The 26152-nt window shown below is 44.0% G+C and overlaps 1 protein-coding gene across 33 annotated transcripts in view; it reads right to left on the reverse strand.

The window, feature by feature from the left end:
• Positions 1–26152, reverse strand: part of REEP1 (receptor accessory protein 1) — a 54138-nt gene that overhangs the window by 24703 nt on the left and 3283 nt on the right. For 19 of the 33 annotated variants that reach the window (XR_014946062.1, XR_014946067.1, XR_014946063.1 and 16 more), the window contains exons 2-5: positions 7041–7113; positions 4641–4717; positions 2640–2760; positions 973–1092 (exon numbers count right to left, since the gene is read on the reverse strand). Coding sequence is in view for 21 of the 33 variants with exons in the window: in XM_085547544.1 (XP_085403670.1) it covers positions 973–1092; positions 2640–2760; positions 4641–4717; positions 7041–7113 (391 nt within the window). In the remaining 12 variants the exon portion in view is untranslated. Of the gene's footprint in view, positions 1–972; positions 1095–2639; positions 2761–4640; positions 4718–7040; positions 7114–26152 lie in introns of those variants that run through there. The other 14 variants (XR_014946064.1, XR_014946069.1, XR_014946066.1 and 11 more) reach the window with 3 other exon arrangements.

Genomic DNA, 26152 nt, shown 5'->3' on the forward strand with positions numbered 1-26152 from the left:
TATGAAAAGCATTTGGCAAAGGAGAATAATTTCCTTCAACTCCCATTCATGTGTTTTTCTTAATGGCAGCATCCCCCTTGCTCATATGATTCTGTTACCCTTCTGCAAGAAGCACTGTGCATGAAAGCTGCACTTTTTAGACAAGTCTTGCTCCACAAAACACAAGAGTAGAGTTGCTATGCACATCTATCCTAAGCTGTGCTAATCCATCGCCAGAGAGCAGAACCACAGTATCCAGTTATCGACTTCTTGCACCTTTCATGCAAAGAAAGAGATAAGAGCTATTTTCTGGTGCTGGCTCTAAGCCAGTAACAGAACACAGGACACACCTCCCCAGATGAGACCACTCCAGCATCTACTCATCCCCCAAAAGCAACTAATGTCACTTCCCACTCACTCTCACATAAGCACGTCTTCAGAGCATTACACACCAGGTATGTTATGCCTAAATCTGTCAGACAGATTTTCAGCCTTCCTAAGCTCCAAGTCACAGCTACTTTCTGCCAGCATCTGGACTAGAGGTCACTAGACTTCTCAAGAATACAGCGCAGCAGATGACAAGCTGGGCCTTTCACTTCACCAACAACGTACTGACAAAAAACAGCTTCCTAGGTATGGTGCTGTGTTTGTGTTAGCATCATTTATGCCCTCACTTTGAGGGGGAAAATGAATAGTGCAGGCTGTGATGAATAACAGTGCTAGTGTTTGTCACCTGGGTACTGAATGGCATGGAAAATAAATAATAATAATAATAATAAAAAAGGCCTGAAGCAGACCATAGTTTTCATCCTGCATTTCCAACCTCATACAGGCTCACTAAACACCACATTTACTGTCTTCATCTGTGGTTAGTGAATGGAAGGCAAACTGGGGGGGCATGATGAAAACCAGTGAGAGAATCCCTACCTCTAGTATGTCTCACCCTCCACACTGTGGCTGTAGCTGGCAATGGGCATGGATGAGATGCTTTACCTTTACCTTGGAAGCTGCCATGACAGCTGCTGTGGCCGCCACGTTCAGGCCCCGCTTCCCAAAGTGCACGAGGGCATCGTAGCTCCGGTCTTTTGCCTGGACGAGGCAGTCATCGATCTCCTGTCACAGCAGACAACAAAACGAAACACAAGAGTGACAAGTTCAGAGTGCTCCCAGCCTCAAACTCTTGGCAGAATTAGGTCATCTTTGTGGAACTAGACGTTCTCCTTATCCCCCACCCTGGAAGCAGAGAAGTTCACAGCCAACACTTTCAGATAGGAAAGCTTTGCTGGGGAGTAGTAACTTCCATTTCATCTTTTGGGATCTCTTTGCTCCATGAATGGAAGACTGAGATCCAAATCTGGAACACACTTGCACAGAGCAACCACCATGATAGGTGCTGTAAGCAAGACAGACACATCTACCTGGATAGGATGTGCCAGAAGCCACTGGCTTATGGACTCCAAAGACTAACTGGATTGCTGCATAGTTAAAAAGAAATAGCAGTATGATACTGGCCAGCTGCAGCTCTACTGCCCTGGATCCTCTCAGATGTATCGGGTATCTGTGCACATCACTGCAGTGTCCATCTCCAAAATTCCCATGGAATTAATAGCTCTAGAGGGTCTGGATTTTAATGTTGCACAATATGCAGGGAAAGTTCCTGTCCTTGTGCTCCCTTCCCCCAAGACACGGGGACCTAGATGGTAATGGAAGACAACAACTTTCAGTGATTAGATACTGGATACACTGGGTTAGTAGGAGCTGGAGACTGTAAGAAGCTGTTGGTTTCTCAGTGATTCCTCCCCTCATTCCCAGCAGATAAGAGGTGGTAACCAAAAATGCACAAGCACTACTTGTGAAAAGCATAAGCAGAATTTCCCAGTTAACAGAAAGGGAACTGATCCTCACTGTTCCTCTTGGACAGGACTGAGACACAATTGTTCATGCACTGCCTGTGGCTTAAACAGGGATCTTTCACTGCCATGGCTGGCAATGTGGGAAACAGTTATTCACTTCTTAGTAGCTTGTATGTTGATATGTGACTGATAGCTATTCTTAGCCTGTGTATTCACACGAGCCAGATGGATCTGCCTGACAATGTCCCATTCACAGCCATAGTAGTCTCCTAGGCAGGCAAATGATTCAAGCTGTAACATCTCCTCTGAAATTAACATCATGAACTTCAGCAGGACATTTCTCAGCCCAGGACCTCAACACAGTACATATCATCAGCATTCTGCACCTCTCTCAGACAAGCAAGTGCTTGTCTTTGACACAGGTTAGACTATATGTCTCATTGCTGCAAATAGCTGGGTACAAAGTTAAGGAGCCCTGGCTGCCAGACCATGTTTCTCTAATCATTACACCCAGCCATAACACAGCACTCCAGCTATATTCAGCTAGTACGTGCAAAACAGCTCTGGAGGTATTATTACGCCCCTCCCTCCCAGCTTCTCAAGTGCACAAAGATGAGCTAATATAACGAGTGAGCTGAACAGGTGCCAGGATTTAGGAAAACAACCACCACTGAAAAGCAAAAACGCATCAACCAAAGAGAGAAAACCAACTGACAAGGGAAGGAAATAAGCAGATCCCAGTCCTTCAATGAAAACGAATGGTATGAAGACACTGCAGATCTGTTCCACCCAGGCACCTGTGATTACCTTTTCTTTTGAAGACAGTGTTGGGTGAACAAATTTCCTGTACAGGAGGCTGGAGCCTTTTGTGTATGGAGACAGCAGCCAAGCTACAAAAGCTATTTTGAGTTCATAGTAGAATGGAAACCTAGAAGAAAAAGAGCTATTAATGGCTATTCCCGCTTCAATGACCACTCTTGATTAGAGATGCTCAGCACACTGGCCAGCTCAGTCTAAGGCTTCTGTTTATCAAAGAATCCAAAGACCAAAAGACATTCACTTACCTTCACACACACCGCAACTAGGCATGTGTAAATCTTTACTCAGGTATCAGAGCTATTATTTAATGGTCTGGAAAAGACACTGTTGTGTGATAAGAGGAGCTGTTTGCGTGCAATGAGAACAAATGCTGCTGCCTTAATTGCATCTACTGTCTTTATGAGCGAACAGCAAAACAGCAAGTCAGTATGTCATCAGTATACTTATGCATCTTTCATCTCTTTGCCTTTCTGCCCTGATTTCAGCTGGAAAAGAGTTAATTTCCTTCAAATTAGATGATATGGTGCCATTTTGGATATACAATGAAAATATTGCTATTAACATACCAACATTTTAGTTGATCCTGAGCAGTCCTTACACTGAATCAGGTACTCTTCTGCTTCTCTCCTCTGCTGACCCAAACTGACCAAAGAAATATTTCATATCATATGATATAATGCTCAGCAATTAAACTGCTGGAGGTTACTTGGGGACTCACTGAGCTGGCGGTGAGCAACCACACTGTGCATCACTTTTTATTCTTTTAATCTCCTTTTTCCTTTTTCTTTCTTCTTAAAGAGCCCTTGTCCCAACTCACAAGGTCCTGCACTTTTGCCCTTTCTGATTCCCCCCTTTGGCCATCACCAAGCCAGCTGGGCTGTACAGCATTTAGGGCCCCTGGGATGCTCTACTGTGAGCATGGGCCTGGCAAATTGATCTTCCACCTCACTGAGGCTCTCTGCAGCATACTTGATTTCATAGGCTCTGTGGAAATGACAAGCCCTCTTCTATTCCTACAGGGAGATCCAAATAGCACATCTTCAAAAGGAAAAAAACAAGGAAATCCCTCCAGATGAGGACAGTGGAGGTAGATCTGCATGCAAATTAGATAAAGAGACAATAATGTCTTTTATCTCCTCTTCAGCAGATCTGACATGCTGCCAAATACCCCGACTCCCTTTGTCTGGAAGACTCACTAGAGGCACGCGATATTAAGATGTGAGGGCCGCGCTCTGTAGTTAAATCTTCAGTCTGAAATCTACCAATCTCACTGGTTTTTGCTGGTTTATAAGAACGGGCAACAAATCAAGTATTTCCAAACTTGAGCATCCAAATTCAATCCAAAGAATTGAATCTCACGATTAGGTATTCATGCACACAAGCCCTGTCAGCTTGCCAGGAATCCTTCCATTGGCACCAGTGAGCCCTCCACAGTTTGAACTGTCACTGTCCTCCATCAGACTGTAACTCCATCCCACCCAGGAAGGAACAGGCAAGACATGTGAAGAAACACGACCCAGGCAGCAGGCTACAGATCAAATCCTGTGCTGCAGGGCTGTTTCTGCCTGATCCACAGAGTCAGTGTAGTTACAGCAGGACAGAATTATCTAAGTCTAGAACTGTGCCTATAGCTAAAGATACTATTTTTATGTGACGGCCTCTGCAAGCATACAAATCAGCCATCAGATGTGCATCTGATAGATAGGCACCTGACAGAGCCCTACTTCTCACAGACAGGGAACAGAGACTCCTGTGGTGACTTCTTACTAATGAGATACCATTGAGCAGTTCTACTCTCTTTCTTCCTTTTCCTATGACAGCACAGAGAAAGGTAGTGTGGCTCTTCCATACTAAACATCCTTATGCGCCTGAAGGTGCTCATCTGATATCCAAGAAACAATGCACACTCAGTCCCTGTTTTTTCCCCTTACAAACATTTCTATTTTATTTCCATTTCAGTTCAAAGTTCTGTTCCCAACTGATGCTCACCAGCAAAGAAAGATATCCGTGAACGTCTCTGCTGTCGTGAAGAGCGCAAATATTATCCAGTACATCATCCATTTGACCTGGTAAAAGAAAGCAGTAACTTTCAGTAACAGGCATTTCCCAAGAGCTCAAGTCATTTCATACAGGCATGTGTGCAGTGTCTCTCATAGAAAAAAAGGTTTTCCCCACTTACTTATTTAACAGTCAGTAAGGACCTGAAGATGCCAGGGCTCCCTCCACATCAGTACATTGCACATAGCAGATTTCCACACAAACTCTCAGGAAGGAAGGGTTTAGAATAGGTGTTGGGACAAGGAGGACCGCTTGATTTACCATTCCCATAGAGCACAGCCTTATCTCAGGGTATTAAAAATCTCATTTGGCTCATCTTAATAGCCAAGGTTAATACTAGGGTGTGGACGGAATTGCAGTTAAGACAAAATGTACTTACATAATACATACAGGCAGAGGAAACTATCCAGGAAGAGACAGACAAGTAATGTGCAATGTGCAGTGACCCAGGGCTCAAGAACTGAGCTGAATTAGCATGTGTCAAGTGAGCAACAGTGCCTGCCCACATACACACCCTGAGCCCACTGCAGGGACAGGGACAAGTGCACTAGCTCAAATATGATGAGGGAAGGCCACAAAGAAGGCAGCACAAGGGGGACACCCAAACCTGGTGCTGTGGTGAGGAAGGCCGGTAGAGGTTCCAACAAGGCTGAGGCTCACCAGCTCTGAAATGCCTTGTTCCATCCTCTCCCTATTGCAGTGGGGACAGAGCCTGTAGCACTCCTCCATCTGCCCACAAGTACCAGATTTATCCCCTGAGCACCAGGCGCCCAGCTGTGCTCTCCCAGCACTTAGACTTGCTTTTATATTGAGTGTAAAGTGCTGCTGCTAAAGGCATGGGAGGACTGCCTTCCCGAGGCAGCTTCTGCCAGAGCTTTTACATAACAACAGCTCGCTCAGACTCACTGCTAGCACAGTTCTGTCAGTTAGACATTACTGCCAGCACAACCTTTAAACACAGACCAAGATCTGGTGGGGATGAGCCTCGATCAGCCTAAAACAACATTGTCAAAATGACTATTACAGAGAGGAACAAAAATAAACTATGCTGATATAATTTTAGACCAGTACATGAAGGGCTGTTCTGTGTCAGTGTAAACAACCCCTTTTTTTTTTGTAATTAAACCCCTAACTACCTTATCTCTACGACTGGTGTGATACACTGAGAAACAACGCTAAGTGCAGAGCAGATCTTCAACCAGCTGTTCCCACATTCGGGTCATGACCCCACATCTGATGCAAGACCCTCTTTTGCACCTGAATTTCTAATAGGAACTGAAGAATCAACACACACACACACACAAAAACCCAATCCAGCAAAAAGGATGGAAGTGCAATTTATCAGTGGCAGACATTGATGGGGATGTTACCACCCATCCCAGCACCTCCAAGCAAGGGGGTGCACAAACCTTGAGAATAAGCACAGCAGCACAAGGGCTGCAAGGACGTTTTGCCTTGAGGACCTGATGTGCTCTGCAATACTTCTGATTCTTGGAATAACCAGAACAATTATCTAATGGAGGTGATGCAAAGGAAAAAATCTAAGCAGCCACTGTGAGCCCCAGTTTGAGCTTGCTCAAAGGACTTAATAGGATAGCCAGCAAGGCTGCAACCCAGAGGAGAAAACAGCCTTGTTATCCTTGAGATGCTGAGAGGATTGAAGAGCCAAGATCAAGAGGCTGAGCTGGGTTCAGCAAACTTAACAGAGCTTAGGTTGAGTGGGGCACTATAAATCCTACAGGACCCCAACAGCGTCCAAGCTGTTTCAATTCTCCTACATTTCACTTTCCCTAATGGGCCCATCTCTGTTTAGAAACTGGGTCCATGAAGGTATTTGTTAGTAAAAGGACAAAATAGCACAGCCAGTTGCCAGACCTGTCTGTAAATAGGTCACTCCACAAGGAATGATGTTTCTATCCCTGTCTCTGCGGATTCAGTCGCAGGCGCTTCAAGTTGCCTCTTCTGATCCTTGTTTAGAGCGAGCAGCTAAAGCTTCAAGGCTTTTTTGAAAAGGCTTTGATTTAGGCTGCTCTTCAGAAACAAAGAAAAGCATGCAAAGCTCTGGGTGCCAAACACCTTTTAAGTCTGCTGTATACAGCTCTCAGAACCAGAGGAATAGCATGCACTTGTCAAAGGGCAGCTGGCTCTGCAGGGGAGCCAGAAGCAGGAACTTAAGCCATCTTATTTGAGACTTGTGCCTAGCAATCAGCCAGTCCACCTTCAGGGCAGACACCCCCTTGTATGAGAATACAGGTGACACCTTTAAAACCTGGTGAGGAAGCAATTTTAGAAAGCAAACCCTGAGGCACAGCCATACATCTCATTACTCACATATTCTTTGATGTCCTTGGATTTCACGGCTTTGTACGAATAATATGCAGGGTAAAGAGTGCCAAATATGAGCCTGGAAAAAAACAAATAAACAAATCAATTTAATCTTCTGTCATGGAGAAATGCTAATATTTTTGACTTGCTGTATCTGTTTCTTGTACAATCAAAAATACTAGGTTCTGATTTAAGCTTGAGAGCACGAAGTACAGTATAGGACTGACTCTGTACCACTGCATGCAGAGAAATCACTGCCATCTGTGTAATTCGGGTATCCAGTTTGTCTTTCCTTTTAGAATGGTTTCCATAGCTGTATATTATGAGTTACACAACAAAAGGTGACTACGCCTTAAAAAGGAAATGAAAAACCTGATTTCAAAATAATCCAATGTAACACCAGGGATATAGGAGAGTAGTTTTCAGAGGCAGGACAAAATGAGCATCATTTATCTGAAATCCCTTCCACCTCCATTCAAAACTGACAAGCTGATAGAAGGAAAAGCAGCATCCGAGTTATAGCAACCTGAGGGTTTGAACACTGCAGCCTTATCCTATATTAAATCTGCCAAAGGAAGTGCCCTGTGCTGCTCTGTGAAGCCCACTTGGGCTCATCACACAAGAAGGAATTTGCTCAACCAGATACGCCAATGGGATCTGCCCTAAAAATTCCAGACCTCCTGCTCTTTCAGACAGTTTCCTTCCATCTTGAAGTCAGAAAAGGGTGCTGTCAGTATCAAGGTTTCATGAACAAGAGAAATAAGGATTCTTAAGGTAAAAATAACAACATGGAGGGAAAAAAAACAACAGTGAGAAATTTCTATGCTAACTCCTGTCTGCATCACTGCCTGGCTGCTCATTCACTTTGATTATTCTGGACATAGGCATAGGCTTGTCAAAACCACTTTGCCCTGCCCAGGTTTCAGTTTTATTTAATGCAGCAGGATGATGCTGCAAAGTCTGAATTTAATAGACTGCAGGGGAATGCTTATTGCCTTGCAGATACCTTTCTTTCCATTGGAGCTTTCGTTTTAAATTCATACATTCTGTTCTGCTGCTCTCAGGAGTGGAAATGATCAATGCTTCCACCCTTAATTGTGGAGCCACATGGACCTGCAATGGTCTTTTCCACTCTGTCAGTAGCATTTGTTGTGCCATGGGACTCATCATTACAGTCGAGTCCATTAAATGCATAAGACATTAAAAATTAACACTCTGGGATATGGTGCACCATTGTACTTCCCGTAGCTCAAGAAGGTATTTGTGAAGAAATGAAGTGAGCCAGCACACATCTTGATTTCCAGAGCAGTGACCGAAGACAATCTGCCCACTATTCATCATGCTTACTGTAGCATAGCTTGGCAAAACCCGAGGCACAAAGCAGACTTCAGAAAAGCAGCCAGTAAATGAGGAGAGTCAGTATTTTACAGAGGCTTCAAAAAGCTCTGCTGGAAACAAGCAGCTCACAGCCTATTTCACACCCACAGGGGCTGTGCTGGATGCAGGGATTCGTTATGAGAAATCAGAAAGATTCTGGAAAATCAAATGCATTGTTCACCCTTGAAATATCTTAACAAACAGCAACACCGGTTAAGGCAAGGAAAAAACACACAGACAATGGCTTGATCCTGTTCTCACTGAAGCTAGTGATGAATATTCCCTCCGAGTTCAATGGCAGCAGGAGCTGAGCCAAAGAATTAGCGCTCACAAAAGGGAAAAAGCTTCATAAAACAGCCAAACACATGAATCATATTTTCAGTTTTATTTCTATAGAGTTTCTATCCTTCCTTCCCAGCCCAGGCAGGCTGCTCTCTCATGCTTTTATCTCCAGCAAATAATCACTGAATGATTGATATTCATTTCCTCAGTTTGTGCTGGTAGCAGACAGTAACTGGATGGTGAAGATGCAAACAGTTTACACGACCGCTGGGACCAGTTGCAGACAATAAGCACTGGAAACAGATCCTGCAAGGGAAGGAAACCACGCGATGTTTTTGCATATGCAAAGGACTGTTAATGAGATGATGCGCTCTGCCTAAATTGGAGATTGAGAGTTTGACTGATTTGCTTTGTAGCGTGCTGTGTGCATATATGGACATTTATAACTGCTATGGTTTACCAGAATGAAAGCTATTTTAAGGAATGTTGGATCCCAGCCTGCCATTGCTGTAGCTTACTGTGGGGCTTGGAGGCTCTCTGTGTACACTGTACTAAGATAAAAGGCAGCTGGGTATTTCTGTAAACTACACACAGGGTTATGGAGACAAACACCTGCCCATGGGCTTCTTCCAGCATCTCCTGAGGTTGCTGCCTTCACCGTGTGGCTTTGGATCAGGCTGGAGTACAACTGATCTAACACAGGTCGACCCTACAGCTCCTCTGCCTGTTGAAGACAATACTTCTCTCTTCCCCCTCATCCAAGTTTCCTGTGTGACGTAGTTATTTTCTTCCATCCTCACACTCAAACCAATGCCAAATTGTTCCTTCTCTATAGTAAACACAAAAAGAAATCTGACTGCTGATCTCTCTGCCCAAGCCACTAAGTCATTCCTCGTCTAAGTCTTCCTTATGTGCTTTGCTGATCTTCACACCCCACTGGGATGAACCAGTGTTAAAACTCTTCCTTGCCTCATGCACATAGGTCACCCTTGCTGACCAAACTGGAGTAATATTCACACCTTCCCCTCCCAGTGCCTGAAAAATGTTGCTGCTCCCAACTGCTGGTCTTTTAACATGTCTCACTTTAGTTCTTCCTCTTCTCTATTGACTGGAAAGCAAACAGCTTCCTACTTTGCACTTTCTTGAATGTCTTCTCCCAACATCCCAGATACCCCTGTGCTCCTCCCTTCTCTACTGCATAGAATTGTAGAATCCCTAGAGCTAGAAGGAATTTTTAAAGGCCATCTATTCCTGCAATGAACAGGGACACCCACAGCTAGATGAGGGTGCTCACCCAGGGTGGTGAGCATGGAACAGGCTGCCCAGAGCAGTGGGCATGGCCCCAAGTTGCCAGAGTTTAAGAAGCATCTGGACAACACTTTCAGCCACAGGTCTTTGCCTGGTCCTGCATGGAGCCAGCAGCTGGATTCTGTGATCTTTGTGGGTCCCTTCCAAGTTGGGAAGTATTATGATTCTATGAGGTGATGATGTATAAATACTGTAAAAAAACTTGGTATGTGAGACCTCTCTGACCTCTAGTTTGGCTGAAATTGCTTTACGGATCTAAGTTAGAAGTAGATGAAAAATAGACTGCTTAAGCCTCACTTCCTAAGGAAACCAGGCAACAAATACAGAATCAGCTTCTCTTCTCCACCCATTTCCATCTTTCGTGCCTCTTTTGAATGAGCTGTGTACCCTGAGAAGCCTTAGCTCTTTCACTTTCTATACAAAAAGCAGAAGCAGACATCCTTCAGCTTCACATAGTAGTTGCTATATAGAAGGTACAGAGATGTGTCTCCGAAGTCTAGGATAAAACAGACACAAACATTCAGGGTATAAGAAAAGGCAAGGAAATTGTGATATTCATCAATAAAAAAGGAAACGTTCCCCTGCTACACTAAACAAATAACCACAACAGCCTAACAACTTACACTGCTCCATGCTGAAAGCCTTCATCGACTACAATGGCCTTGAAAAAGGACAAAGCAGCAGCTGTAAAGAAATCACTGAAGAGTCAGCTAATTGTGCAACAGGAGGCAAAAATCTAAGTAAAAGGTTAGTCTGCCTGAGGAGCGAGATAAAGATTAATGCTGAAAATCTTATAATCCTATTAGGTCCATCAGCAGCAGCTGCAATCTGGACTGCTACATGTACTTCTGGCCATTCTTTATCAAAGAGATAGAGTAGATGAAGGAGAAAGGAAAGACAGCAAAGACAGTGGTTAACACAGCAAAGCACCAAAAGAGCTAAAGAGCATGGAAGAGACAAGGCAAGTGCTCTCCTGCTCCTGATGCAGCTTAAGTGGATGCTCAACTAAATCAAGAGAACCAAGTCAAAAAAGAAGGGGAGAAACTCTGTTACCACGAGTTAATCTGTGGAACTGACTAATTGTATTTAATTATTCAATTCCATTACTTAGGATTGGGGTTTGGATTTTGTTTTCATTATTTAAGTTCACCACTAAATGACACAGGAAAGGATGAAGCTTCCCATGCTGTTGGGTTTCCTGACTATCAGAGGAGTAGTGAAGCAATGGAGCTGTTGGCTCCTCCTTAGCAACCTCTGTCATACAACAGGGGAGCAGCTGCATCATCATCAAACCTCCTTCTGTCTCCCCTTCCCAGCAGAGGCACAGCCAGCCTTAGCTGTTATGTCCTCCTTATTCCTTCTCTGGATCTGCTAGTGTTGTAGCCTGACCTCCACAGAGCACAGCTTAACCAGGATGGGGTGATAGCCATAAAAACCTCTCTCTCATTGCTCAGGGATCAGCATCAGAGGTGGGATGAAGACCTCGGAATGCTTCATTCAACATCTTGAGCTCTGAAGATGCCTTTTTCCTCATGAGGGACCTGATCCTATGGTCATCTGCATGTAACCTTAACTCTCACATTCAGTTACACATCACAACAGCTCTCACTGAAATAAATGGAAATATTCAGAGATTTCCATGAAAGCTGACCAGGACTTAGAGGTAACCTCCAGAAATGCCTGCAAATTCATACTTTCTGAATGGGAACCTGCTCTTATCAATACACCAGCAATGCACCATCCATATCACAAGCCATCCAAGTTCTGTTCATCCCGTTACCATGCCACTCGTGGTTGGGCTGCCCAAACATTTCCAACATCAGAGCACTACAACACAAATAGAACGGCCCTTATTTACCCCAAAATAACTAATGTTTCCATATCAGCAGCGCACAGCAGCCAAGACAACAAACTTCTGTTCAAACACAGGGATGGACAAATGTAGGATTTGCTGAAATATGTCCTATTTCCTCAACATCTTTCTCACATGTGAAGCAGCAGCTGAGCTGTTGCCACGCCAGTGCTTCTAGCTGAAACTATTGAGTGCCAATGGGTTAGGGTCCCTTATTAACAGTCCTAATTAATGTTCACACAGTGACACAGATTAAAAATAAACAGCGCTGTCTTTGTACCAAAGGTTCTCGGTATGAATCAAACAGCTGTGGATGTGAAAATAAGCCATGCACAAGGGCAGGGATGGGGTTAATGTGGGTCACTTGCCAGGCCAACTCTGACATCTAACATGGGACTTGGGCAGAGGAAGCACCAGCTGCACAGGGCAGGTTCCAGGCTGGTATCCCCTGGGAGATGGCAGCAGGAAGCTCATCACCATCATTTTGCAGCTCTCCTTCATAGAGACTCCAGGAGAGCCACAAATGGTCCTGCTTCCCTGTCCCAGAGGGTGTCCTGAGGCACCAAGGGTACAGAAGGCAGGAGAATTTAGCGTCCCAGCTTGCAATACTCAGCTTCCCATCCAGCTCCATGGCTGCCATCTCTGCCAGGCTACTACAGAAGCCATCCACTCACTTCAGCACGGCTGGTGAAACATAATCACTCCAATTGGTGAAACCGCAGGGTAAAGGGACACCAACTGTCTTTACAGCAGAAATAGTAGGAGCAAGGGCTGTCCTCAGTGCTTCTAATTTAAGCAGCCACGATCCTCCCCAGACAGAGCATACTCCTCTCCATATTTATATACCCTCAGCCGGGGCACTCCTCAGATGGGAGCTGGGAGAGGGCCAGGCACACACAGGCTGTGAGCTGGGTAGGAGGGGCAAGCAGAGGAAGCGGCCTTGGCATTAAACTTACTCCCTTTGAGACCCCCACATCAAGACACGTCAAAAGAAGGCAAATGTGGTTTCTTTTTCCCTCCTCCTCTACCTCTTGTTATAGGCAGAAGACAAACATGCAAAAATAACAACACTGCAGATGGACAGACCTTGTAAAATACTAGGATCATTAAGATAATGCACTTAATGTCTGCTCCTCCTAAAACCACAAGCAGTGAAGTGTCTCACAGCACTGATATTAACACTGACAACCTCAGGTGTCTTATTTAAAGCCCAGCCAAGATTAGGAAGGTGCTTTCCTCTTCCCACTTGCTGTTCCAGGCTGTCTCCAGACTCAGGTGGAACTGCATTCATTTAAATACACGTTGACACTTCCAGGCTTTCTTTACAGTCCTTCAGGATAGAGAAGCTCTGCAGGACTGCCATAAAAATATCTCCTGGCTCTGCAGCTATTTTAAGAAGCAACATTTACTGCAGGTAGATGTGTAACCAAGCTGCTCTGTTCTACTTTGTGCTTCCTTCAGTGCAGATGAGCCACCAAAGCAAGGAAGGATCTGTCCAGAGAGCGTGCCAGGGTGGTACAAGGCCATGACCACCCAGTCGGAAGCTGTGGGTCGATAAGGACGCTGTGCCTGGCATATGCCATCAGTTTTTGAGCAGCTGCCTGCAAGAGATAGTGTTCATTGGGCCTCGCCAGCATTCACCTCATCACTACTTCTCCTTTTCCAGTGCTTTGGCTCAGTGGGACTCGAGGAGTTCTGCCCCAGCCCCTGCACAGCCCTCTGCTTCATTCAGACCTTTCTGGAGGAGAAATAATTCATTAGGGAAGTAAAATCTGCACCTTTTAGAGAAGGAAACATTCTCTGCTATGTGACCGGGTCTGATCTCCACAGCTCCACAAAGCAGGGCTCAGTGTATGTGTGCTGGTGATGTTTTCCCTACCCAGTCCTGTCCCTGTGTTTCCTGCTCTGAGACCCCTGCCTTTATCCAAGCCAAACAAATGGCAATTTGAAACCTAAATGGGAAGGGCTGTTTTTTCTGACTCTGGAGAAGGGGATGTTTATATGGAAAAAAAGCTTTTTTAGAAGCGTTGACATTATATTCCAGAGATGACAGATGGTTTAAAATCTGCATTGTGAGTTAGCTTACAGATTTATGGTAGGATCATTGGACTAAAAGGAAAAGAACAAGATACATAACTTAAGCAAACTCATTTTTAGGCTAAAAGGAGTATATAATATGGACACACAGCAAAATTACATCTAACTATGGCTCATCAAATTAGCTGCAACACACTGTTTCCTTAGAGTAAAGTTGCTTTGACTTCCCGTAGACAGGATATTAATAGAAGTTTATAATCAAGTGAAAGGAATATTTTAGTTGACCAACATAATTAAAAAGATTTAAAAACAAAAGAGGGGAAAAGGCCTCTTTGGCCCAAATACTCAGCAAAAATCACGAAAAAACATTGATTTCTCTTGGAAACACAATCAGTTTTGGGATACCAATGGTTCAATCCACTGATACAAATCATTGGCGAATCACAGAATCATTAAGATTAGAAAAGACCACTAAGATCATCCAGTTCAACCACTGACCCACCCACGCTATGCCCACCAACCACGTCCCTCAGTGCCATATCTCCACAGTTACTGAATACCTCCAGGAATGGTGACCACACCACCTCAAATGTGTTTGAAACACATTTCAAACAGGGATTTCAAAGGGCTTTATAAATATCAGGGGCCTGAGAAGCAAAGCGGGATGCACTTTCATTGATCACTTCTGTTTCATTGGTGTTTTATCTCTATTTTAAATGGTAGGGACAGTGACACCCACTTGAAAATATACAAGATATGGGCAATGCCCACTTTTAAAGCAGCAGAGTAGGAGAAGGAAGGGAAGATGATTCTACAGGTGACATCACAATCTTCAGACCACCTCGATCCTTTCGTTAGCAGTGGCATCAGAATGTCACATGCTATATTTAACAGCTGCAACATTGCAGGGAGTTCATAGGCTGTGCAAAACACACTTCTCTATATGGCCCACAGACACAGACTGCTATTTCTACTGGCCGTTATAGAAGCATTTCAGGGTGAGGCTGGGGACTCTTTTACCAGAACCTGCATAATTTAAAGCAAAAATAAAGAAAATGAGACACTGTCACACAGCCTTAAAAAGGCAGACTCCCAGTCTTTTCTTATATGCATTATACAAGAATTTCTAGCATGGATTTAATAGAGCTCCTTCCTCTAGGGTCATTTCTCATTTCATTCATCCTTCCTAATCCTTCCATTTTATATGGATAATAACAGTATCTTAATGAAATGCATGGTGCACTGAGATAAACAAGGAGGGAGGGATCCCCAGCTGGAGCTACACTGATACAGAGCAGCCTCCAGTCTAGCCTAGGCACAAAGGGAAGGAAATGAGAAGCAAACAAACCTCTGTACTGAAGCCATGTGTCGCTAACAAACAATCAGGCAGAGCTCCTGGCTACACCTCTGAATTCAGCTTCAACTACCAGCAAAATTAATTGCTTCTAATTAAAATCAGTTAGAAGAAAAATGACCTTATAGTGGATAATCCTAAATCACAGCATTAGGATAGATGATAAAAAGCTGGGCTCTGCACATACAAAGGAGCACAGAGGCACCCTGACCCAGCCCCACCCCGACAGACCCAAACCCATCCACAGACATTGGGAGAGGTTCTCCTGAGCACCCTACAGACCCCAGAACATTTTCTCCCTATAGGCGTATGATACTTATTATGGGATGCATGGAAAGACATCAGACTAAAGTTCACATCTGATAGGAAGCGCATGCCAATATGAAGGTACGCTGGCACTCTGTTCAGCCTTATTTCACATCTTACTCCTTCACATATCAGCTCATAATAGTAAGATGTAAAATACCTACTGAATGCACTAACTTTCTCCTGGATATAGGGAACATCCAACGCTTGCCACCAAGAAGCTTCATCATTAGCACTCATAGGAGAGTGGAAGAACATCCTTCAGGGCTGACCCAGAGGAACCAGGCTCACCCAGCAGCTAAGCAGCAGAGACCCTCTGCTAGGTGTATATATTCAGTGGGACTTAAGTTAAGGTTGTGAGGGAGTTGCAATGAATATTTATGGACACTTCTTACTTTCTCTTGCTTAGCCACGTTTTTGCCCTAGAAAAAGAACAGATAGATTTCCCCTTATCTCTACAGCCCCATATTTACAGTGTAAGCTCTTGTGTCATTTACTGTGCAGCATCGCAACAAAAGGTAATGGTTTTATGGTAATGCTGTTGCATGATCTACACTTGCATAAAGCCACAAGCATTCATTATGAGCTTATTTACTTCTACGTCAAACTCTGAAACCCACGGCATGTATTTGGAGTTAAAATGGCACTTACTTTCCCCAGCAAAAGAAAGGAAATTATCCATGCACACACCTAATAGTCAGGCAATGTTCATTTTTAAGAGGGTCAGAGGCTGCAGTGTCCAACAAAGCCTTGCTTGAGTAGAAACTTTCCTTAATAGATTTCTGTAGATTACAATCTCCAACAGTGTCTAAATTCTACCTTTATAAGCTGGAGAACTGTATTTCCAGGTTAAATGTAGAGAAGTGGAATGAAACCAAGTCTAAGTTGGTTTGTAAGAGGACAAATACAATTCAAAGAGCTTTGACTTCTCTGCCCTACCACGCCTATGTGGTGCCTTTACAGCACCACGGCTGGGGGCATAGCAGGACCCTACACACAGAAACATCAATGTATTTAAAAGTCTTACCATCCTCAAGTAGTTCTCAGAAAGCATTTGAGAACAAGGGAAGTTCTTTCTTGTTGCTCATTTTCCAGATTGGTTTCTCAGACGTTCAGCTGAGTATTCCCCAACTTGGACACTGATCATGCATTGCTGATGTGCAGATCTGCCATTGAGCAGGATACAGTCACTTATTCGAGCTTGGAACATACAGCACACTGCATGGGTGAATGTCTCATGCGTTATTAAACCTCTGATATATCCCTGAAAGAGATACCATTGCATAGCCTTTAAAATTCACATAGATCCCTGAGCGTGTTGCCCAGTATCACAGCAAAGGTTAAGAATTCCTGATTTACAATTCCCTTTGCAGGTGCATGTGACAGATATAGCTCATGCAATTTGCATAGGAATCTAAAATATCTTTGTTCTTTGCTCAATTGTTCTTTGCTCAACAAAGAGTACAAAAGTATAAGAAACATTAGAATTCAGGCACAAACTGATTCAGCACTCAGGGATGTTCCACAGGATGCAAGGCTTCTCTTCCAAACTGGAATCTCTAATCACTTCTGATTAACTTTCCTACATCACTCACATCATTCATCCCACTGCTTAATTCTTCTTCATTCTTAATTCAAAGACATCAGTTTCTCCCAGGTCATTTTATCTCATTAAACATCTCCAGGTGTGGTACTTCTTGGCCAACATCTAATTTCTTTCTTTAATCCCTGGTATTTTCCTGTCTTACCAAAGCTTCTCCCTAAAGTTTAACAGCTCAGACACTTTCCTGTTAAACCAATGACTTTAGATTTCAGTTTCTGTAGCACAATAAATCAGCTTCAGGTCTCTCACAATAAAACTGAGGAAGGAGCCTCTTTTAGCTTCCACCCATGTCCCCAACACTACTACTATTTAACTGCTTTATGATAAGTTTAAAACAATTAATTACATAGAGTTCAGGAAAGACTTAAGAGCGAGTACCAGTATCTACTGAAGCATCTCACAGTACAGCACTTTGTACAGAGAGCTTTACTACGTCAAGTGGAATTCATAGATTTTGGACAGAGAGATTCCCAGGGTAAAAACCTTTAGAGCAGCCTGAGATAACATGTGGCTTTCAGAGATGATGAATATCTACAGGTTCCATCGATCTTGCTGGAAATTAAATGCTTTTCTCCACTGGAAATCAGCAGCTTGGTAACAGCCCAAGCAGAGTCAAGCCTGGAAACAGAAGTTGCAGTACCCAGGCTATGTTTCTATGCTATCTTTTATTACCTCCATCATCACACTTGGATGACCTCACTCTGTGAGCACCTCTTAGTACTTCAGAACTGCCAATACTTAACATTTGTTCATTTAATCTCATCAGGTGATTTCTTGGAAGTGATTACAGGAACATCTCTGTTCCAAATAAATTCTCAGTCTTAATGGTTTCTCAGAAAAGAGCAGGCAAACAGGATCTGGCAGGGTTGGAGGACAAATGAGAGCATGTAGATATATACATGTTAGAAAAGTCACGACTTTAAATGGAATCTCATTACTTGGTGAACGGTTTTGACTAGAGCTTTTTTATGTGCTGCAGACAGCAGGACTGCTACCCAGCTATTCAATCTTTGTTCTGACAGAAGATGTCATGTTCCCATTTGCATTCAATTTTGATCTCTCCTCGACTTCTCATAACTCTCTGAATTCTGGGCTTTGGCTGAGAGTACTAGACATAAGAATCTCTGAGCCGTGCCACTGTTCTGTGCTGCATTTCCCCTAACACAAATGCACTCAGATCAGGGCCCGTGACAGAAACATACCCTTACAATGGGAGGAAAACTTTGTTGAGGGCTTGAATAAAAAACAGCATATTGCAAAGCTCAGAACAGCAAAGGTTTTGAATTGCCTCTTTCTTTTGGCTTAGCGACTTCACCTTCTTTCCCTTCTCACCTTCTCTTACACATATATAACTTGCAGCTGGCAGCTACTCAAAATATAACATGAAATATAAACTGAGGCTTAGGAACCAGATGGAGACTTCACAGAAATAACTTTAGAGGAAAGCAAAGGGAAAAGGCAGCCAATGCCTCCACGTCCATTATAGAGATTTCTAAGCAGGCAGCTGCGTGAGAAGGCAGCCTGTACTTTTAGTGGGAACACCCACACCGCCTTCTATCTTATGGATGTTTTTCCATCACTTCTTATTCATTGTCATATGCTGGTTTAAATGCCACAGTCCCATGTTTGTTCTCCTGCCCAGACAAGAAGATTCACACAGGATAACAGCGTTGCAAAGCTCAGCTCTCCAGAAACAAAGCTCTGCTATTTGAAGTGAAACAGTTAATTGTTTCCACCGCACCATGAAGCTGAATGTGCTGTAAAGAACTGCCTCTTTACAGACTGCAGCCATTTATGGACTGACTGCCTGGGTTGAGGTTTCTTGATTTCAAGAATATATCTGAAGCACAATAGTGTTTTTGAATAGGGGTCTGATTTGTTACAGCCAAGTATCTGCAAACCTCAGCAGAATAATAATTGAGGAAGAATACAGAGCCATTCCTGTGGCTGTAGAGCACCTCTGAGTGCAAAAACCTCAGGGCACACTACAGCAAAGAGGGGAAACCTATCCAATCTATAATTAAATACTGGAGAGGGGGAAAAATAAAAGAGATGCTTTACAAAGTACATTTACATGGGATTAACTATGAACTGCATACAAACCACGGGAAAAAAAAGACAAGTGGTTCAGATTTCAGTACCATGCAAAATCTGGCTTAGTATTTATGCACTTAGAATGCATGCCCTGCCCTGTGGACAGCAGCAAAGATCCTTCAGTCTGGCTGCATGTAGTCCCTTAACCAGCTCTGCTCATTATGAACTGATCCAGGAATAATCTGCACAAGTATGCATGGGATCTGTACCATCAGTCACATGGCACCTCCTCTAGGCCCTTGGCAATGGCTGACAGCAGACTCTTGCAATTCCAAGCTCTGCAAAACAGCACCGAAATGGATTTAAGTCAACCAGGATCTTAAATCACATGAGCAAAGCGCTAACCGTGTGAGGCAGCCTCTGAAACACCTCTGAAGATCTTCACATAATGGTATAGGGATGAAGTATGAGAGATGACAGAGCTTCTCCCTGTAGGGAACAAAGTAGTTTGTATATCCTGGGCTGCCTGCAACAAGGCATTAAGACTCTTCCAAGCAATTTGAAGAGTAGGTGGTCACAGCCCTCATCCTCAGCTTACTGTGGGTACTAATGCTTATTAGAGAGCTCAGTTGTGAACTTCCACAGAGCACTGAGGTCACAGATACCTTGATGACAGGCTTTGGGTCAGCCCATCTGTTGGTCTTCAATTGCTGACGCACAGGCAAAGCCATATGACAATTTAATGATGAAATACCCAACACTAAGATGAAAGAAAGGATAGGATCACTGTTCTGGCAGAAATGCATCTTTGGGAACCCTCTATCAGCCCATAAAGACAAAATTCAATTTGAGACTCATGAGAAATAAAAGCCTTTTGCTGTCTTGAACTGGCCAGTTTCCATCACATTAAGTGCAATTTCTTAAGATCCATCTGGCACCCTCTCCAAGGCTCTCTCCATTCTACTCTACAGACATAACCTTGGGTTTCTCATAGGGGCAGATTTACTTTGCTCACTGACTTCAGCAGAGCTGCACCTGCTTTTGTATGCTGAAGCCCTCCTGTTGCCTTAGGAATAAGAAAGTGATGGAGGTTTGCATCAGATCAGCATTTTTCAGCTATTTTATTCCCTCTGTCTGCAGAACATCCACCCTTGATCCTTCAGGTTTACCACAAGGTAGGACTGGGATTTTTTTGTGGCAGTTCCTGTTAAAATTCGGCAATGCATCACTTACGGTCTAATTCCATTGGCAAAACAGTCAAGATGCAAGTATTTCAGATAGGAAATAATTCTGTCTAATGTTACAAATGTGAGAAAATTTCAACTATGTTTATGCAGGAAATCATTTACTCATTTCATTGTCTGTGTTTTTAAGGTATGTGGTTTAAATAACAGCTTCCTCACTGTGATCCTACAAGAAAGACTCTTTCCGTATATAGGACAGTAGAGTGTGTTACCATGGAAATTATTATGATCTACTTACATTCAACAAATCCAGTCTTGTGGGGTATATTCTCCTGAGTACCTCACTTTAATTATTAATGTTCTTTCTAAATAGCAACATCTTTCTGTTTTGGCTGAAATTTTTATAAGCAGAGTGAAAACAATAAACCTGGAAAGTGGAATCCTTTGTTCAGCTGCAAAACAGGTACAGTTAAGCCAGGAAAGATGCAAACAGCCCTCAGCCTGCACGCTTCATCTCACACCTAAATGGATGATATCCATCCTCGGGTTCTGGAAGAGATGGATGATGTGGTTGCTGAGCTGCTCTCCATCCTATTTGAAAAATCCTGGCTATCTGGTGAAGTCCCAGAGGCTGGAAAAAGGGAAATATTACTCCTATTTTAAAGAAAGGGAGAGAGGAAGATCTGGGGAAGTACAGGCAGGTGAGCCTCACCTCTGTGCCTTGGGAAGATCATGGAGCAAATCATCCTAGAAGCTGTGCTAAGGCACATATGAGACAAAGAGTTGATTTGAGACACCCCGCGTGGCTTCACCAAGGGTAGATCTTGCCTGACCAATCTGGTGGCCTTCTATGATGTCTTTGGTGGATGGGGGAAGGGCGATGGATGTCATCTACCTGGACTTCTGCAAAGCCTTTGACATGGTCTCTCACCACATCCTTCTCTCTAAATTGGAGAGGTGTGGATTTGAAGGATGGACTGTATGATGGATTAGGAATTGGCTGGCTGAATGCAGTCAAAGGGTTGTGATCAATGGTTCTGTGTCAGGGTGGAGGCCAGTCAGGAGCAGTGTCCGTCAGGGGTCAGTCCTGGGACCGGTGCTTTTCAACATCTTGACAGACAGATGATGGCATCAATGCAACCTCAGCAAATTTGTGGATGATACCAAAGTCAGGGTCAATAAGGCCAAGCGCAGGGTGCTGCAGTTGGGTTGGGGCAACCCTAGGTATTTATACAAACTGCAGGAAGATCTCCTTGAGAGCAGCCCTATGAAGAGGGACCTGGAGGTCCTGGTCAATGAGAAGCTGGATATGAGCTGGCAGTGTGCTCTTGCAGCCCAGAAGGACAACTGTGTTCTGGGCTGTATTAAAAAAGGGTGGCCAGCAGGGAGAGGGAGGTGATTGTCCCCATTTGCTCGGCACTTGTGAGGCCCCATCTGCAGTACTGTGTCCAGGCCTGGGGCCCCCAATACAGGAAGGATGTGGAGTTCTTGGAACAGTCTATAGAAAGGTCACTAAGATGATCAGAGGGCTGATGCACCTCTCCTATGAGGAAAGGTTGAATGAACCAGGCCTGTTTAGCTTGGAGAAGAGAAGGCTCTAGGGAGACCTTGAAGTCTTCCAGTACTTAAAGGGAGCATTTAAATAGGAGGGGGAACAGCTGTTTACGAGAGTGGATATTGATAGGACAAGGGAGAATGGTTTTAAACTGAGACAAGAGGTTTAGGTTGGATATCAGGAGGAAGTTTTTCACCCAGAGGGTGGTGACGCACTGGAACAGGTTGCCCAGTGAAGTTGTGGATGCCCCATCCCTGGAGGCATTAAAGGCTCTGGGCAGGCTGGATGTGGCTCTGGGCAGCCTGGTCTGGTGGCTAGTGGGCCTGCATATGGCAGAGGCAGTTGAAACTGGATGATCACTATGGTCCTTTTCAACCCAGGCCATTCTATGATTTCCATACAGCCATCTCTTGTGCTTGTTCTCCAGCCACACATGTCCAGTAAACTCATTCAATCTTTTCCCACAGAGCACATCACCCAACTCAATGCCTTTTAGCCTCAGTGCAGCTCCAGCATCCACCTTCCTCCTGCAAGTGTCACCGTGAATTCTGTAGACAGATTTTAGGAGCCAGATGTTGTTATTCACAATGACTTAACACTGAGGATCAGACAAGCTGATTCTTGTGGGTCACATAATAGGGGATGTCTCAAAAGTCCAAGTTTAGATACGCACAGACACAGTCCAGATCTTGGGTTTCCCATATTGCCCTCCCAGTTTCTCTCCTCTCTCATTGCTTGAGCTCTGCTACGTGATGGGTCAGTCTACACAAGACATCCCAGAGCACCTCTGAACTCTCAGTTATTTGACTTGGAAAAGTTACACTCAAAATCCATATTGATATCATTCACAGATTCTCCCTTCAGACCACAAGGTAAGAAGTTTCTTTCATTTTTTGGCTGTCTCTAAAGATACATATTTAGAGCCTGGAAACAAGGAATACAGTGAATGAGCTCAACTGAGCTCAGTGTAAGGAAGGAAGCAACAGTATGAACTTGAGAACAGAAGAAGTGCTTCTTGAGCAGGAGCTGCAACTGTTTGTTGACACTGATAGCACTGAACTGCTCAGTAGATCCAAAGGCAGGCTATCCACGTTGCCTTGGCATCCTTGGGACTAGTCCAAAAAGCACAAAATTCCAGACATGAGGAACAGCTCCTTACAAACAGTTGTCTTTCTGTCACTCTCAGTCTCCAACTTGACATCGAACACTCTGCCTCCATATAAATGTGTCTCTTCTGAAAAGTAATGCTTAGGTTGGATGTTAGGGGGAAGTTCTTTACTAGGAGAGTGATTAGGCCCTGGAACAGGCTGCCCAGGGAGGTTGTGGATGCCCCGTCCTTGGAGGTGTTCAAGACCAGGTTGGACGGGGCCCTGGGCAACCTGATCTAGTAAAGGTGTATGTTTGGTGGCCCTGCCAGGAGGGGGGTTGGAACTACATGATCCTTGAGGTCCCTTCCAACCCGGGTCATTCTGTGATTCTGTGATTCTGTGTAATGCTTACTCTTCTCTTTACTGTACCATCTTTCCTTCAGCACCATTGCTGCCTCTCTCTGGCTGTACATCAGCTTTTGCCAATCTGCAGATCCCCGCTTTATCACCAAAATCAAAATTAAATCCCTTGTCTCCCCTTGATATATTCCACAATATGTGTTTACAAGAAGAAAACCACTAAAGAGAAATGCGTGCTCTGTGACTCCTACCGATATGACAGAGTTGCTTTGTGTGCAAAGCTTGAGAAAGTACCACTAATTTCTCTGGTTCTGGTGAGCTGCTCCAGGTCCAGAGTGCCTCCCTGGGTCCTGCCTGCAGAATAAGCAGAGCACCCTGTTGTCTCAGTCCTCTTCTTAGAGGGCACATAAACCACAGACAGAAAAGATGCAGCTCTCGTTTTGTCGCTTCTTTGAATTCACTTCCTTTCACCATCTGTTCTGCCTATATTTCATTTATTTAAATTAAGAGCTCCTTAGAGAAGAAATCTTCTCTTATTCTGTGCATGTGAAATTCAAACACAGGCCATGAACACTACACCGGTAACAGCATCACAAAGAGGAGCACAGGACCTTGAATGATTCATCAGAAAGGCAGAGTTGCATTTATTCATACATTATTTATCTTTATAACGCTGCAGAACTTGGGAGAACCAGGCAGAGACAAAATCTCATTGCATAGGTGTGAAAAACACTGAAGTTCCCATCCCAAAGACTTTACAATTTAAATAGCACATGAGCGACAAGACAAGGATGCGAATTAAGTGACATTTTGCCAGGTGTTTTGCTTGTGAAGGCATTGTTCATTCAGACCCTTTCCTCAACTGAGCCATTCCATCTCAACAAGAATCATCTGAAACTTGCTAAGTAGCCCTCATTTTTTCCTACGTACAACTGCAGTCAGACAAAAAGAAGCCTAGGCTCACACCCTAGTTATCTAGTGAGGACATGGAAGAACTTATGGCATACGATGGGTCTACAGCAACCCAAAGTGGCCAGTTCTGCATTGCTCTCAACTCTTCACCTACCTTTATGATCAGCCTGAACGTTCCCAAAATACCACCTCTGCCTGCTGGAAGCATAGAAGCAGAAAGGCAAATACACTCTTACTACCTAGAAGTAGGAGGTGTGATTACACAAACTTCTTTGTCTTCTCTCTGCCAAGTGTTTCCTCTTGTCTTTATTCAACGCATTATCTTTAATGGAAGCTTCTGCGAGATGGCTGTTCCCCTCCATTAACTGCAATAAGAGCATGGAGGAGCGTTTCTTCAACCTTATCTAATCACTGGACCAGCTGATCCTTTGAAAGAAACATACAACTCATTTCATATCCCACTGCTGCTTAAGGACAGATGATGCGTCAGTAGCATGGAATTGGTAAAATATCCAAACACAAATATCTTACAGAACTGTAAGTCAGCGGTTATGACTGCAAAACTTTTAATTAAGGAATATAGTGAAAATAAATCTATTATCTGATTAAACCAGTGTAACTGATAACTGTCAGCAGGTGGGGTTCTGTGGTAGAGCTGCAGTCTTTTCATGAACTGACAGCCACCTGTAGACCACAGCCTGAGTAACTGGGATCTGAATCTCCTTTCCGGGACTAAGCAACCACTTGTAGGTATTGCAGTGCCCAGATCTACAGGCAGTTTGGCTGTTGCATTCTGCTGCCTATAACACTGATAGCAGCATTGAGAATCTGGAAGGCAATGCACCATTATTCCACATATTTAAGATCTTGGCTGTTTGTTTCAGGTAGTATCTAAGTCTGTATTTTTGTTCTATCTTCTACATCCATCTTTCATTAATACGTTGCTCAAAAACCAATCTGATGACACCAGATCTAATTAACATTTGGAAGTACATTAATACAGTGACACTGAAAGGATCCCCTGAAAGGAAAGTACTGCATTTAAGGCAGCTGCAAAGGTCAAGCCCCTTAGTTATTTCCCACAACTTCTAGTCTGGTAAACACCCTCCCTTACCAAACCAGGACTGGTAACATCTGCACTACATGCATGTGCACTCAAGAAAGCCTTCCCCAGTGGGGCTAAGAGCATTTCCACATCTGTGCTTGTGCAGGGAATATCTGGGTCACAGTTGACAAAGCAGCAGGCAGCGTTATCCCCTGCAGTGTGATCCTCACGCTCACATTTCACATGAAGGGCAAAGCAAATGTCGCACCTGCGCTGGATGCTCCTCTGTCAGTTACTGTCACCAACAGGTTCTGGCTCTACAGCAAAGCCACAGTGGCACAATCAGGCTGGGAGCAACCAGGACTGGGGACTCTTCGTGTGAGAGAGCAGCAGTGCAAGATGCGCTTCCAAGGGATTACACCACCTCATGGCACGGGTAACCATTCTCAGTAAATTCCACTGGTATTGCAGGTGGTCCACCCTTCCCACTTCCCAGTACATAAAGATGACTACAAGCTCACCCCACAGCCTCAGCCAGGAGCACACTAAGCCTATTGCTGGATGTTGCTTTGTTCAAACCTACCTACTTCCAGCCAGCAGCCAGATGAAAGGATGCTTCTCATAGATTCCCAAATCCCCTTTACTTCCCCATAGAGCTGGGAATTCCCAGTGAACACACCCAAGGCTGCCACAAACAATTCCATAAACATTTACAATGTGCTTTTAATGGCACGAACTCAAATCTGTAAGCCACACTATCACCTCTGCTATCGATGACCTGTCTGATCTAACCTCATTTCTACTGACATCTCCTTCCTCGG

Source organism: Coturnix japonica, chromosome 4, assembly GCF_054131305.1.
Source record: "Coturnix japonica strain WE chromosome 4, WE-NBRP24, whole genome shotgun sequence".
NCBI lineage: Eukaryota > Metazoa > Chordata > Aves > Galliformes > Phasianidae > Coturnix > Coturnix japonica.